Genomic DNA, 16,150 nt, shown 5'->3' with positions numbered 1-16,150 from the left:
TTGAAAAGGTTTTAAATATACTGATTTTTTTCCCTTCCTTTTTTTCCCCCCTAAATTTAGAAGAAACCAGGCTTCCTTTCAAACAAACCCATTCCTGTGAACTAATCATTCTGGACAATAGCAAACCATTGCAAATTATGACCAAATCTTAAATCACACATTCCTAGAAGCTAGGAGAAAGACTTTTTTTTCCTTATAGTTTTGAAGTTGTTCTGATGACACAGATATGGTGCAAACAAAAAACCAAATAGTATTTGCTTTGAAAATTACAGCTATTCAGCAGGAGCTACATTAACTGGAGCAAGCAGTAAGACTGGAATGATGTTTTTAATGACATTTCTTTAGACAAGGTGATAAAATGATTAATGCTTAACATCAAAGCACTTTACAAACACGAACTAGGCTTCCCAAGTGCAGCACTAATCTGTGTAAAAAGGGTGAACTCAGGAACAGGAAGGACCTGTCCAACGTCCTGCTAAGCTGAAGCCCAGGTGAAGCCTGCTGTTACCAGCCTGAGACACACTGTGCAGCGTGAGCTGACCTGAACACAGGGGGAGAAAAGGCACCTCTGATTTCCCGTAACAGCTCTGGTTTTCTTTGCAGATTCAGACAAAACAAGAGGAAGCTTGGCTCCAAGACTGTTGTTCAAAGAGATCTGTGGTTTGACAAAATTTGAGAAGTGTCCCTCCCTCACAAAACCTCTCATGTGCAGATCTGTTCAGAAACTCTCTAAGAGGCTTGCAAGACCTGTTTTCACCAAAATTTAGTGAGCTGAGGGAGCCTATCTCCCCCTCCAAAGCACTTTGGCAGCTACCTAAGACTGACAAATTATTTAACAGACAGTGGTTACCAACAACACTTTCGCAGGAAAGCCTTGAAGCTGATAAACTGTGATAAGCAAATTCAAGTGAACTGCACGGTGGAGAACAGCAAAGCAAAGCTTTGTTCCCAAGAACTCTGGAATTAACTACGCCCCTCTCACATCAGCAACTGGGTTTGCATAGGATAATATGGTGGTGGAGAAAGAGTAAGACTTAAACACAGGTGTGGCTATGGGCATTTGTATCTGATGTTCTTACAGGTGATGAGCTTTTTGTAGTATCAGTTAAGTAACTGATATCCTAAACAGAGGTCATGGTTTCATATAAAGTACTATAAAATGATGTTTCTTCTCTCTTGTCCCTCAAATTAGCTATTAGAAAGAGCGAGACTACTTTCCTCCTTTGCAGATCCCATCTCTCTGCAGACTAGAAATTCTTTTTCCTAAGACATTATGGTTACCTGCCACTCTCCTCCTTCAGAAACTCCTTTTTCCGTCTCTGGTAGCTCTGGCTGCTGAGGCAGAGAGCTCTGAGCACCTCTGCAGTGGTGACCCAGTCTGGCTGTCTTCCTTCTCAATGCACTGGTCCATCAACAATGCAGTTTCAAGCAGCTGCTTAAAACTGCTTCAAATAACTGACCCCTAAATGAGGACAAATTTGCACAAATATGTCTTCATTCAATTAACCAAAAAAACAAAATTTGTTTCTGTAGCAAAATAACAGCTTGTTTTCCCATCCGATGTAATGATGTTTATTCCATACTAAAGCTGAGAAAAATGTTGTGGAACTAAGAAATAGAGCTCAAGAATTCATCTGTCCTTATCAGTCATCCAAACAGGCAAAAAAAAAAAAATTAAACTGTGGCCTTTGTGAAATATAAACCTTCATTTGAGGACAAGACAGTGAGAATGGAATGCCGAGATCAGTATTTTCCACTCAACAAACACAACATTTCTGAGCTTTGTAGAGCTGAGTGTCTGAGGACAGGCAACTTTCAACTTATTTCAGAAAATCTCAAGTCTGAATAATAAGGCACTTAATAATCAGAAATTTCACCTCATAAAATCCATTAGAGAACTGGCATAGAAAATCAGTAATAATTTTAAGACCTAGACATATTTGCAGATAAGCTGATGGTAAAATCCTTCAGCTAAAAGCAGACACACAACTGAGCACCATCCAACCACACTGACTTACTTCTCATCAGCTCAATTGCCTTAACTGTGTGTGAACATTTGTCTGAAACCTTTCTTCCAATTTTGCTACTGGAAATTTGCAAATCCAGGTGCTGCAACTCCCTCTAATTCTCCTTATTTGAGAGACTAAGCATATGAGATTAAAACTCAATCAAATTTTCAGGGAACACTCATAAACAGCCATCTCTCACTCCCAGTTGTAAGCAGCACATACTCAAGATCACCAGAAAGTACCAAGACAGCTTTTGTCTTCACATAAACTCTAACATAGCAGAATAGAAATGCTGTTTCTTCTGCATCCATGAAGTCACAAAGAACTCCCTCCTTGACAGGGAAACAAAGGTTACGTGTCAAAGAACAAAGAGATCTCCAAATGCCATGTCTTTACTTAGACAAGAGTTACTTTGACAAAGACATATGTATTGGCAGAGTTTCACTTATTTTTATACCTATGCTGAAATTATCTTGCTGATAAAGACGTAGATTTACCTACAATAGGACTGTTCAAGTTGCTACACTTAGGTCTTTCTGGGGACTAAGAAAAGAGCGGACTAATGCAGCAGTGCATTTCTGCCCAGTAAATTTTCAATTTTCAGCATGACAAGAGGTTGGAGGCAGTGCTTTCATTCCCTCTCTGATCGTTATTAACTCAGGGCAAGAGGCTCAACCTGACTCAGTGTCCAAGCCTGGAAAGGTTTAGTACAGAGACACAGGAAAAGTGACAGGACAAAAAGCTGCAAGAGTTCTGAAGCATCAGGATACAGAACCACAAAGCAGTTTCAAACATGAAGGAAGGGACCTTCCTGACCACAAATTGGCATCCTTAAAGCAGTATTACTGGCAAAATGTAGGAAGTTCAGCTGCCAGGAGCAGATTTTAACTAATTTTCCACAATACACCATGATTTAATATTTGTATCTCACAGTAAATCACAGTGTTGTCTCCTACCTCTGATACCTAGCTTGCTTATTTGATGGTACAATGTAATTGAATTTCTTCCTAAGAAAGCTTCTGGAGCAATTACTATTTTGAGAAATAACATTTCCCAAGGAATGTATATTGACTGTGATGAATTCCTATAGATGTAGAGGGTAATTAACAACAACCTAACTAATAACTTGGTTGGATTTAAGCCATATAGTGATCTGGCAACATGCACCAGGGAAAAAGGCAGAGGGTGAAAGCATATATTTGGGGAAGAAATCACACATGACAGGCACTTTCCAAGTGGTTCACAGATATTTTAGATGTTGCCCAGCCCCTCTTAACCCTTGGTCTCATGTACTTTGCATCACCCTTCCAGGCCTGTTTCTGCTCCCCCTCCTGCTATGTCTTTCCTGCATACAGAGTGCAAATCACCCTGACTCAAAGATGAAAATGCCTAACAAGTCACATATGCACAATATTCTTCTAAATAAAAGCAAGGTTCTGCAAATTTTGCCTTTCACTGCTCGTGGATGTCCTTGTGAATCAAATGCATGCAGCATCACATGAAAGGGAAGGAAGTTTTCTTAGTAACACCATTTTTATTGCCAAGTTCCATTTACAAAGAAAGGTCTATTCCTTGTTCTTGTCCAGGTTTTCAATAGCCGCAACAAATTCTCAATGCCAGCAAATACAGACTGAGAAGTCTGGATTTCAGAAACATACACCAATTTTTTCTAATTCCACTCCCTTCCCAGATGCTTAGTTACATTGTTCTTTAAATTAACATAAGATATCACATTTACTCCAAACGTCTAACTTAACTTACATTAAATAATTAATACTTATTGCCTGTAGAAAGACATTTCAGAATTTAATTCACACCATGTTTGGGCTTTTTTCCATGTAAATGTAAGTGCATGTTCAGGACTTTTTTTCTCAAATGAACTACATTTCAGACAACTTTACTGAAATATATTTCATAGGAAGGCAGTCCATGTTCATTAAATGCTTTTTGTAGTGCTTAAATCCCAGGTACATTCATTCTTCTAGAAAAATACATTTCCACCTCTTTGCACTGAAAACAATCAAACTTACAAAGCAGCTAAAAATGAAGGAAAAAGTTTGCAACAAAAATATCAACACAGCTATTTACAAGTGGAGATGCCTAAAATGATCTTCTAAAGTTTGTAATGTTTCCAGAGGGTTTCCTGAAGTTGTGACAATGTATAGTTAGTGCTGTCTCTGGACAAAACAAAGCTCCTAGACATTGTAATAGTCTATAAATTTGCACACTTGAATCGATTCTCAATCTGTAAAAAAATTATCTTCATGTTCATTGTAAATACTTCTGCCACAGTTAGTCCTTAAATACAGCCAAACACTAACCCTCAGATCTTCTCATAAATGCTATCAGATTGCAATTACTATGTGTCTTAAAGTCACTTGAGTATGAGTATCCACAACCAAAAGTAATGGGAAACAAGATAAAAATCTCATGAATCTTCAGATAACGATCTTAAAAGAATCCTGTGAACTAGTCTGGACCTTAACTTTTGTTATCAAGTATTCTTAATCATTACCTGCTTAAGCCATTTTTAGTTACTTTTAAAATAAATGCACTCCACACATTTATTTATGGTAACAAGACAGCCCCAACAATGACAAGTTTTTCCTTTTCATATTAAGAACCGAACAATTCAAGTTAACAAAACAATAAACCAGATACCACCACAGTGCACATTTATTAGACAACCAAAATTTAGCTTTACATTTATAATACATTAACAAACACAAAATATATATTTTATAATACCTTGCAAAAGAAATCAAATCTGAGCAACGTGCAAATCTAAAAATGCTGGGAGATCAAAATAGGGAAAATTCTGTACAAATGCAATATAAAAATATGTTTCCATATGAAAGAACCCTCTGTTTGAGACTCAGTCATGAACTGCTTCTCCTATGTCTTTGTTGCTGCTCAAGTACTGAGCAGCAGAAAAGCCCCCAAGAACTACTCCCCTCCCAACCCCTAAAAACATCCCACCCTAGCAAGCCCTGCTTGGATCACCCTCTGCTTTTCAGAATCCAATGGGAGATGGGAAGAGTTATTCTATTTGTTTCTAATTCATGCTGAAAAAGTTGGGAAAGGTCAAGAGAAACACAGCAGGCAAGCACAGAACTTCTCCAAAGATTGCTAGATAATAAAGAGCAGTGCCCAGGTGAATGATATCCCAGGGTAGGGCAGTGGTGGTGAATCAGGGACACACCAAAAAACTCTTTTAAGAAGGACAGTAGCAGTTAAGAAGAGAATTTTCAACATATATTTAGATGGCTACATTAGGCTGTCTGAAAGAAGGAAACTAATTACCTTGGAGGCAAAAGGCCTCAGTCTCCCTGCCCCCAGCTGATGTCTCTGCAGATCTCTGATTCAACTACAGGACTAAACCATTTATTTTCCCAGGCAGCAGCTGCCTGCCTGGGCAATGCTCTTTTAAAAGCAAGTTTAACTTCAGCTGGTTAGTGGAGACAAGAGCAGGATGTTTAGCTTGGTAAAGGTTTTGTGACTGCAATTCCCTGGTGGTCAGTGCCACTGCTCCTGAGGCTATTCTGGGGCTCCCTGTGCCCTGCAGGGGAGTGACTGATTGCCCCAGAGTGACAGCACCACAGCAGTGACATGTTTGCTCTTAGTGGCTTCATCCTTACACTCAGTTTAACCTGCTTGTCTGGTAGCTTCTTCAAGCATAAAGTTTATTTTACTGCTAGTGAAATGACACTCAATTCCAGGGCAATTACTGAATTCCTGCATTGCTTGAAGTAATCACAAATTAACAGCAAACCTATTATTCTATTTTCCTAATAAAGCATCTAAATTATTTCCTGTGAAGCTCTCACTAAACAAGTGATCAAGAGATTTAAAAGCCACTCAAAGGTAATGAAAAGCACAAAGTCACCTTCCTTTTCCTTGCCCCATTTCTTGTGCAGTACAGCTCAAGGGTGAGATTATTCACATGCATTGAAGAGACTCCTTGTGAATGGGTCTAATCTTGCTAGAACTGAATTTGAAATGAGATAAATAAAGATCAAGGTTTTCCAGTCTAAAATGAATCCTATTTAAGGGAACTGAGCCTGCACAGTGGTATTTTGTGTAATCCAGGTCAAGAATTTAAGGTTAATAACGAACATAAAATGCTTTCTAATTAAGTGAGGCATTTTTTTATAATGGTCTTCAGAATATTACTCAGACTACAGTGTAATGCTGTACCATTTTAGAGAAAGTCTAGACTGCAATCACTTCAGCTAATAAAAATTCATGTGGTTCTTGTGCCCAGATTGCTACTGATGTGCTTGTTCAGGTACATGCACATTAGCTGCAATAGTGACTGCATGAGTGCAAATACATCTTCAGCATGAGACCAAAAAAATCCAAAAAAGTAGGCTCTTATTCCAGTAATGTGAGATTTTCACACAAAATCCACTGCAGTGCTGAGGACACCCAGCTCTGAGTTCATTTAGAGTCTGGGCCACTCTGGAATGGTCAGAGTATCAGTTAATTCAATTTGAGATAAAGTAGAAATCACAGAAAATTAGAAATCAAAACTGCATGAAAAAGTTAACAGGGGGAAAAAATTACTGGCATTCAGTAGCAGACACCTCATATATCCAGTGGGCAAAGATTCAATTATTATGTGAAGGAGAAGACAGAAAAAGTGAGAAAAGTGGTACCTGTGAATTAGTCAATCTCATATATACACATATACACACATATATATCTATACATGTGTGTATATATACATATATACACATATATACACACACACACAGAGAGGTATCACTGAAAAATCACTTCAAGTATTCCATATGACAGCCAGAAAGAGGTTCAATAAGCAACTGGGAAGTGTAAAAACTTTGCAGGTTCACCCGTTTGGTAAGAACTCAATGCCAGTAGAGACAGAATGAGGACACAGACTGCAGTGTGACTGAAATCAATACCAAGTAAACAGCAGTCCTGCTCTGAGGAACTGCCAGCTCAGTGTTAAGAATAGACCAGCAATGACAAGCTACTCATTTTACTATTAATTTAAATTAACTTACTTGGAAATTGATGAAAAATCTTAAATTCCTTTCATGTTAAATTATGTATCAAATCAGCAAAGCACATTCCAAACTTTAAGAAATATCTTTCCCTTTTCTGTCAACTTGGTGTCAGGATCTAGGAAGTAATGTTAACACTTTTATGTAGCAATGTTGTTTAACTGGGCTACTATCCCAGACAGGAAAAAAAAAAACACAATACCTTTCAAGATCAGACTTGCAAAGGAATTATCAGTTAGATATGGTGACTTTCTTCCTACATGAGTATGAAAAATTTGAAAAACCTCTTTAAAGTAAAACTGCTTCTGTCTGCTTCTTGAAGTTGTTGTTCAGTTGCAGGGATATCACCATTCCTCAGATGTGTAGCAATTTGACTGTCAGAAGTGAACAAACAAGCTATAGCAATCTTTTAAAATATTTTACATTCCTTTCTAGGTGGCTAAGCAAAGACTAAAGTAGTCTCAAAAATCCCTTATGTTAATTTGAACAAACATTGTGTTTTAACTTTGAATCAAACCTTGAAATAAATATTACATATGGAAAACATAATATTTAAGTCTGGAGTCCTACAAAGACAATACTGAATGTGGCCAAGCCTGCTGGTATTGTGCAGATCTCCAAAAGATGAACAAGATCAGGATTAAAAAAAAACCAAAAACCAAAACAACCAATAAAAAAACCCAAAAACAAACCCAAACCAAATAAAACCCCAAAACCCCTCTTCCACAAATAAAACCCCAAACCAAACTGATAAAACACACCCTGACTCAAATGGAAGTGTTACCTCTGTCCTATAATATATAATTTTTTTCTGGTCAATGGCATGTCTCCCGTTTCAGAGACGTAGTAATGCAGTACCATGAAGCTGGGTATCCAAAAGTCTCTTCACTTTGCCATAATACTGTAGACCTTTTACAATTAATTAGTTCCTATTAGAAAGACAGTAGGTCCTCTGAAATATGTCCATATTCTTGTATAAGAGAAACTGGTAGGAAAGAACCAATCCAGATTCAAAAGTTTGGGTTTTTCTCTCTTACCCAGTTCAGATATGCTGAGTATCTGATGTTGGCTCTAAAAACTGCTGACATTCTCTGTCACCACTTGGTCCCTTCATGTGGACCTGAGGCCTCTCAGGCCTCCAGAAGTATCTGCACTCCCAGAGGAAAAACAATCACAATTTGGTTGCACTTCCTTCACTGTTTATTACAGTCTGCATGGTGGCTTTAGTCAGAAGATTCTTCCTCTACCTCTTTCACCTTGTCAAGCTCCGTTTCAGACTGCAGAGAGGCCTGAGGGATGCAGCTGAAGGTTCGAATGCTGTGTGGATCCACTGGGGGCACCAGCGTGAGCGACTCCACGCTCAGCGTGTCCGTGCTGTCATCTGTGAGTAGGGATATCGTGGGCTGCTGTGCAGGAATCAGGCTGGGAGACAGGTTGGCTGTTTCTATGTCACTGCCTTTTACAGCATTTCTGCTGGACTTTGAAACAGCTGAAAGAGTTTCATCAGTCAACATCGTCTGACTGGAACTGGCCGTCAGAGGCTGCTCTGGAGCTGAAGCATCATCTGAGAAAAGAGAACACCAAGAACAATCAATATTCAAGTCAGTATGCACATTAAGCCTAACAAGACACCATTATTCATGAGTGCTCAAGAATAACTGGGTAGAGAACGCAGTTCTGTGAAGCACTATGTTTACATATCCACATTTTAGTAATTAGAAATAAAGCTAAATATTATAAAGGCATAACCTAAAATGCCAGCAGGATTATGTTCAAATTAGGAACCAGGCAATTATGTACATTTAGTATTAGAATATGTATCAATATTAGAAATATTCTTTGAGAGAGGAAGTTGAGGGAAAGAAAACCTCTCCAGTATGAACTAAAATGAACCCACTACCCCTTATCAGGAAGATCTTTAGAAATGAAAGAAAAAACTGAAGAACCACTCTACAGCCAGCTTTCCCAAAAGGGGCCTGTTTCTTACAAAAATTTGGAAGTCATTCTCTCAATTCATCCTCCAGATTCACATTTAAGCAACACCTCAACCACAGAAAGCAGAATTATGGCAGAAGAGGAAGGAGGATCATTTCCTTACTGCAACTGAAAGGTGCTGCAAGAGGCCTGCTTTACACAGCCTTGTGAGACATGGGCATTTTGTCCTCTAAGCATGGAGCATCCAGCACTCAAAACTGAGAATAAGCATACATGCTACTGAAAACTGATATGCTGCTGCACCTCCTACTTTATGAAAAAACCCTGCAACATGAATAGCTATTTGTGCTGTCCTTTCCCCCTAAAAATCCTAGTGAACTGTCAAGCAAGCTGTTCATTTGGCTCAGGATGGAGAGGGAATGGACGGGATGAGGTGAATCAGCCTTAGATGATCAAGTATGCCCAGAAAAGTCATTTTTTTTTTTTCTTTTCAGACTACAATAATAGATGCCATTAAAGTAACAGGTATCCAGCTTCAAGACAGACCAGTTTTAAAGCTTTTGTAAGAAACAGCATGTGTTCAAGTGTACAGGAATCCTCAGAAAAGCTTACGAGGCAATGTAGTGAATAAAGAAGCTAAGAATTAAGTTATGGTTCTAATACACAGTGACCTTAAAAATATTTCCGTTTCAATATGATTCCAATTAGTCCTGGAAAAGAACAGAAAGCATGAACATAAGACAAAGGGGAAAAAAAAAAGGAAAAGCAAAGTAGAGAATGGAATGGGTATCAGTAAGGTAACAGTGGATAACACTACAATTACTGATTTTTTTTTACCTTTCTGGTATGATAACCCAAACAATGGTGTAGTCTCACTCCAGAAACCACTCACATGTACTTTTTGCTGAATTGGTGACTAAAACTTCTTGCTTTGATAAAAAGATTTATAGATGGTAAAAAAGTCTACTTTTAAATAAAAGAGACATCAATGGTTATTTTTGAACTATAAGGACATATTCAAAGTAACCCCACAGATTCTTCTGTCAAGAAGCTTTAGTGAGAATGTAGCAACTGATAACAGAGGAAGTGATGCAAGACTTGCATGGAAAATGAACTGCTAAAACCATGAAATACAGGCTCATTTCTCTGAATTCCAAGCTAAACACTAACATTTCAGTATGCACAGAACAGTGAATTTCTGCTTTTTGAAACTACACAGTCTTAAAAGGACATCAAATGTTCTTTGCCAAGATAACTTTTTAATCTTACTTATAGTATAGCATGAATAGTCACCCAAATTCAGGATTCAGAAACCTGAGGCATTCTGGTAAGTAAAATATTATCAATCAATGGCATTCTGCTCAGAATGTTGTATACAGCACATTTCTATTCAACTTCTGAATCCGCACTTCATTTCTTAAATAATTCCTGCCCCTCTGCCAATAGAATATCAATGTCTTTTCTTAATACCTGCATTTACTGAAATGATGAAAGACATTATATTATTTTGTTATGCTGGACGTTTTGGTCCCCAAATCCTTCCAGGTAGGTTCTAAGTCAATGCTGAAATGACTCCCTTCTTAATGCCACAAACAAAAAGTATTTGGAAAAAGTCTTCATAAAAAAAAGTATCTGGAGCTAACAAGTCCAAACTTTCTACACAAAAGTCTCAAAAAATATTAAGAAAGATAAAAATATCAAAAACTGTAAGCAGAATATGCTGCCCAGTGTTTCAGTGGCAGCATTTGTAGAGAATACAAGATCAGAGCTCTCCTCTGCTTCCCTCCAGCTGTTATTTAGCATTGCCAGAAGCCAGTCTCTCTGCTCTCAGTGTCTTTAGTCACTGCCAGCCTCACTTCCACCACTGTGGCACTGAATTCAGGGAACAGTGGCTGACTGCTGTAACCCAGGGTGGCACTACTGCCAAAATGACCAGAAAGCAAATCCCAGCACAAGGAAGGGTGGAGGAGGGAGAGTTCTGAACACTGTCTAGAGCTCCCAGAAATGTGTCTTTAAGCAGGTACCAAGCTCTTGCTTCTAAAGAGTTTCATGTACCCAGCACGTTTACAGATTAATTTCTCTACTTATTATCTGGAACTTCCCTTTATACTATATATAAAAATACTAACTGGCTTTCAAAAAAGCCAAACTCCCAACACTTTGTTGCAGTTTGAATTTTGGATAGAAAGAAAATTTGTAATTTTTCCCTGGATAAAACCACCAGTCACTGAGACTGGCGCTCTGCTCTTAAATATCAAAAGGTTATTGCCTAATACTCGAAAACAGCATTTCTGTTTATCTCTCCCCAGTCTCTATGTATTTAGGCAAGAATGTTCTGGCACAAAATATATGCCAAATCTGCAACAAAACCAGGGAGAGTGAAGTCAGTTTCTTAAAATGGTTTTTAACTTAATACTGAGCTCTAACAGCCTTCCATACCTCCAAACTTACTGTACTTATTGAAAACAAGGTGTAGTTTTGCAAGTTTTGGGGTATTATTAGCTTTCTTTGGATGCAGAGCCTTCACCAGCCTTACATGTTTTTCAGTACTTCTTTAATGCTACAAAGATTATTGTCACAGCAAAAAACCCAACTAGAACATTCAACTTGTTATATTAACTTATGTTGAGAAGGTTTATTGTGAAAGAAGTTAGAAAAGAACAGAAAAAGGAAAGAATTAATATCATCCACAGAAAAGTGTCCTAAGCTATACAGCAACATATTATGAAAGGATAGCAAAAATACAAATTACAAGACATGAGGCAAAAAGTTGCAAAATAAATCTATAAAGATGAAAAAGGGTGTTTATAAAATATTAACAGAGTAAAATATCTTCATGCCATGACAGTAACAAAAGAAAAGAAAATTAGATACAAGTTCAAACAGATTATATAACAAAGGTCATCTGGAGTGTATTTCCATATTTGTTTGCATCTGCTCCTTCTCCTCACCTCCTCAGGTAAGGATAATCAAACAGTCCATGAAGTCATCTGCCAGAATCTGATGATCACAGAAATATTAAGCTTGTGCCATCAGAGTCCAAGGACAGTCTTATGCTGAATGCCTGCCCATTTGACCTGTGCTATAAAGAGATTTCTTCCTGCTGGCCAAGGACCTGCATTACTGTCCATTCAGGAGCCTGTGCTTACTAAATTTCACTACAGCCAGGGCTGCCCTGTGCAAATGAAGACATGGCTGCTTTGAAGCTGGAGGCTTGATAGCACAATTTCCACCTTTGGCACGAGTGCCCAGAGACATGGGAGAAGCTACAGACAAGGCTTTCAGAAACAGCTCATCATTGCTTCACAGTTGTCCCAAACAAAACGCAGAGACAAATATTATGACGTATTCTTCAGTTTCCTACCTCACTGTCATTGCTGTCAGCATGGAAAGCAAATATGTTCTATTGATTGTTATGGGCTTGTGAAGGCTTATGGAGGAACCTGCCTGAGTGGGTATTGCGGGAGTTTCTGCTGCAGCTGCTGCTGGAAGGCCTAAACCCAGTGTCCACCGTGACTGTCAGCCTCCGACAGACTAAACACCCGCCGGCGTCCTTTCCTGCCAGACCTTACTAGAGGGAAACACAGCCAGAAATCATACAGAGGCTTCAACAATGACACAGGGGAGGGAAACTGGAATGGAGACAAAGGATAAATGTTAGAGCAGCAACAAGAATAAGTGACAAGGACACACCCGTAACTGCTGGTATCTTGAATACAATCTGACACCACACCGAGAGCCTTCTACATTTGGGAAATACTTCTGAAGCTGGAAGTATTTACTCTTTAGAAAGAAATGAGTTTATATGAATTTAATGTTTTGCTTTCTATCTGAAAATGTTCATAAGTTTGGGCTATGTCTAGCAACACCAACAGAACTTACATCAAGGAGGGCTGGCAGGTATTTATTTGCATTACAATCTACTCACCTGCTTTAGAAACTTTGAGAGAAGTTATTTACCACAAATTCTGGTGACACAGAATTATTCTCCTTTCCCCTGGCCATGAATTCTATGTGGTGCAGTACTGTGCAGGTGACAACACTTCAGACCATTCAGCCCTACTATTCTGAAACCCAACAGTAGCATTTTCATTTGGTTTATGATAAAGTCAAATACAGGGTTTGAAAAGATAACAGCAGTTCAGATGATGATGCTTGGCGCATAGAAAGTTCCTAGAAAAGAAACTTTCTAAGAACAAAAGTACTTCCTCACCTAGTCAGAAAATTACTAGAGCTTCACAGAACAGGAGGTCAAACCACATTTACATTACTATTATAGAGGGAAGAGACAGAGATGGTTTCAATAGGAAGGCAGGCACTGCTCTTATAAGCTCTCCAAGCTTGATTAATCACCTTCTTGGAATGGAAATTTAATTTTACAGACTGGAATCCAATATGTTCTCTGCAACAAGGGACAGCTCTTAGTACTTATTTTAGGTCTTTTATCATCAATACCTGCCAGAAGCACAAAATACAGCTCAAGTGGCACAGATCAGTGCCTTGTGAAGCCCTCATTACCTATTGCTCAGATGTAAACATTTTAAGTACTGAAGCCAACTGCTTTTTATAAGTTAAGACAGCTTAAAAAGTAATAAAATTCAGCACAGATGAGATTAATATATTCATAATTCTGGAAGACTGCTAACTTACAGTAAGAGAGCTTCTATATCTAATCCTTGGCATATATGAAAATAAGCACTTTAAAGAAGTGTACAGTTCCAGCAGGGGTAGCCAAGACCTGTATTCTAAGCTCTGAAACTTGATGACTAAAATCTGGCTAATGAGAACATTTCTACCTTATGCATAGCAACATTTCAAAAGCACATGATTAAAAAAAAAAAAAAGTAAATACGAAGAAGAAACTAACCTGATAGCAGCACTTGCAGAACCCAATACTGATTTTTCTGTCTTGCTAAGCATTCTACTTTCTTTAAGGGATGATTTCTGCTTTTTCAATTTTAAAGAACAATAATCTTGTAAAGGGCTAAGCTTAATCCCCAAACACTGCAAATGGGGGAGTTTCCAGCCTTTAAAATATCTGTGCCATAAAGCAGTGTGACAACTACGAGGTAGGATAGCCAATGAACTTGGGAATCATAGGAGTTTATTTCACTCATGACAAAGCAACTGATGCAACATTGTGGGACTCTTTGATGCAGGTATGAGTGTTAAGCAAATTACTTTTACAAAACATTGAACTAACATAACTTTTCCCTTTTACACATTTTTAAAAGCTCTTTTGCTGTTTAATCATCAATACATCCTCTGTTGTAACATTTTCTCTTAATTAACATGCAATTTGTCCTTATTTTGTTCTTATCTATCACTGTTCTATATAAAAATTGGTGTCTATGTTCCAATCTTATTTCCTGAAACAACTCTGTGAAGATTTACAAGTACCATCTCTAATATATCAAACTCTGATCAGTTTAAATCTGTCAACAGACTGTAGCTTAGGACACTATAATCACAAGTTCACAGTATAAAAAGCTGTGTGGTTTAACATGTTGCTCTTAAGGAAGGTAGCTGAGGTAGTTTCATTGAAATCCAGATAGGCATCTCCCCTTTATCTAGTCTGGCCTTCTTGTCTGAAGTTCCTGAGCAACCCAGGATGCTTTTCACGCTCAACAGCTTCAGCAGGCGCCAGAACAAACAGGGGAGCAGGGAAGGAGGGGCAGAGAGGGGCACACACACGTGTGTGTGTGTTTGTGTGTGTGTACGTGTGTGTACATGTGTAAGTGTGTGTTCAAAATGGAATGGGAAATGACACAGATGTCAAATGTGACAGATGGCAGCAGCACCCCAGGGCTACCTTGGGACATAAAATAGATTTTGGTAACTGCTTGCTGCTCATCAGAGACTCGTTACTTCCTCCTCAAAGGAGCTACTTCACATCATGCACTGCTGAGAAGCAGAAGAGGAAAGGCACTTTAGTTTCAACTGTCCTCAAGTGGTTAGCTAAGGGAAAACCACTGCTTTACTCAGAAGTGAGTGAATACCAACAACTGTTTCCATATCCCAGCTGAGTGGTCAGTATGACCTGATATAACACAGACTGTGCTCATGGTGCTGTCACCGACTTCAGCAGAGCTCTGTTCATGCACAAGCCCACAGAACAGCCACCTGCACATGCCAAACAGACCAACTTTCATGCTACGTCCCTGTCAAGTTTCCACTACAGATCACAATTACATGTAAGTACTACAAAAGGGAGAACACTCAAACTTGCAGTAAACTGGTCAATCAGTTCATGCAGAGACACCCATCCCAAGAATGACACTACTGAATGGACACTGAGTATTGTCAAAAAGTGTCAAAAGAGCTCTGGGGGGTTGGGGAAAACCCTTCCTACATTCACACCTCCCAAAAGACCTAGCTCCAGGAATTTCAGAATTTTCACTAGTCTGTAATAAGGACCTTGAGACACCATCAGACACTCAGCCACAGGTTTTAAACCACTACTTGTGCTCTTTATTGCCTGCAACTACACTAAGCAGCTTGGTACAAACCAGGGCAGCAGCTTTGAAGAATTATGCACACTTATTGCTTTAGTCTGATTTCAGGAACAGTTTCTGTGCACAAATGAGATTCTTTTAGAAAGAAACTGAACTATAAGATATGCTGCAACTATGCACTAAATACACTTCCAACACTAACAGCAACATATTAATTTGACCTGATCACTGGTCCTTTGAACAGCCACATACATGGCAAGGATTCTTGGTCCTAAAGGTCAGAGCAAATATGGTCCAGCAAAATCCCTAAGCCACATGCATGCACCTCAGTACCAACTGTGCATTATCCTACTGTGATAAAATACCTGCTCATGCACATAAAGTCACTGCCTTCCTCTCTGCAACTGCCCTCTGAGGAGAATAAAAGCCATCCCTGCAGCAGGTTAGTGCAAGTTGCTGATTTGGGACTGAAGCAGCTGATGCCATTGGCAGGTTCATTTCCTCTGACTTGGCTGAAGGTGACTGGGCCCAGTCCTAGGACTCAGAATTGGATCCTCACAGCTACATTTGCTACAGCATCACATTAAAAAGAAAAAAATCAATGCACACCCAAAGACAGTCTTCCTGCATAACATGTGACATTTTGCACATACTTTATGATTAAGTCACAATGAAGGTCAAGGTGGGCAGTTCATGCAACCTAACTGGTAAAGTGCATACTGAA

The 16,150-nt window shown here is 38.8% G+C and overlaps 1 protein-coding gene across 9 annotated transcripts in view; it reads right to left on the bottom strand.

The window, feature by feature from the left end:
- Nucleotides 1–3,523: 3,523 nt before the first annotated feature.
- CLEC16A (C-type lectin domain containing 16A) overlaps nt 3,524–16,150 on the bottom strand; it is a 60,227-nt gene continuing 47,600 nt past the window's right edge. For 2 of the 9 annotated variants that reach the window (XM_064390234.1, XM_064390237.1), the window contains one exon: nt 3,524–8,600. In XM_064390234.1, the coding sequence (XP_064246304.1) occupies nt 8,260–8,600 (341 nt within the window). In that variant the 3' untranslated portion in view covers nt 3,524–8,259. Of the gene's footprint in view, nt 8,601–9,642; nt 9,682–12,335; nt 12,543–15,791; nt 15,997–16,150 lie in introns of all 9 variants that reach the window. The other 7 variants (XR_010348065.1, XM_064390239.1, XM_064390240.1 and 4 more) reach the window with 7 other exon arrangements.

Source organism: Passer domesticus, chromosome 15, assembly GCF_036417665.1.
Source record: "Passer domesticus isolate bPasDom1 chromosome 15, bPasDom1.hap1, whole genome shotgun sequence".
NCBI lineage: Eukaryota > Metazoa > Chordata > Aves > Passeriformes > Passeridae > Passer > Passer domesticus.
This window is presented reverse-complemented; position numbering and strand designations above follow the sequence as displayed.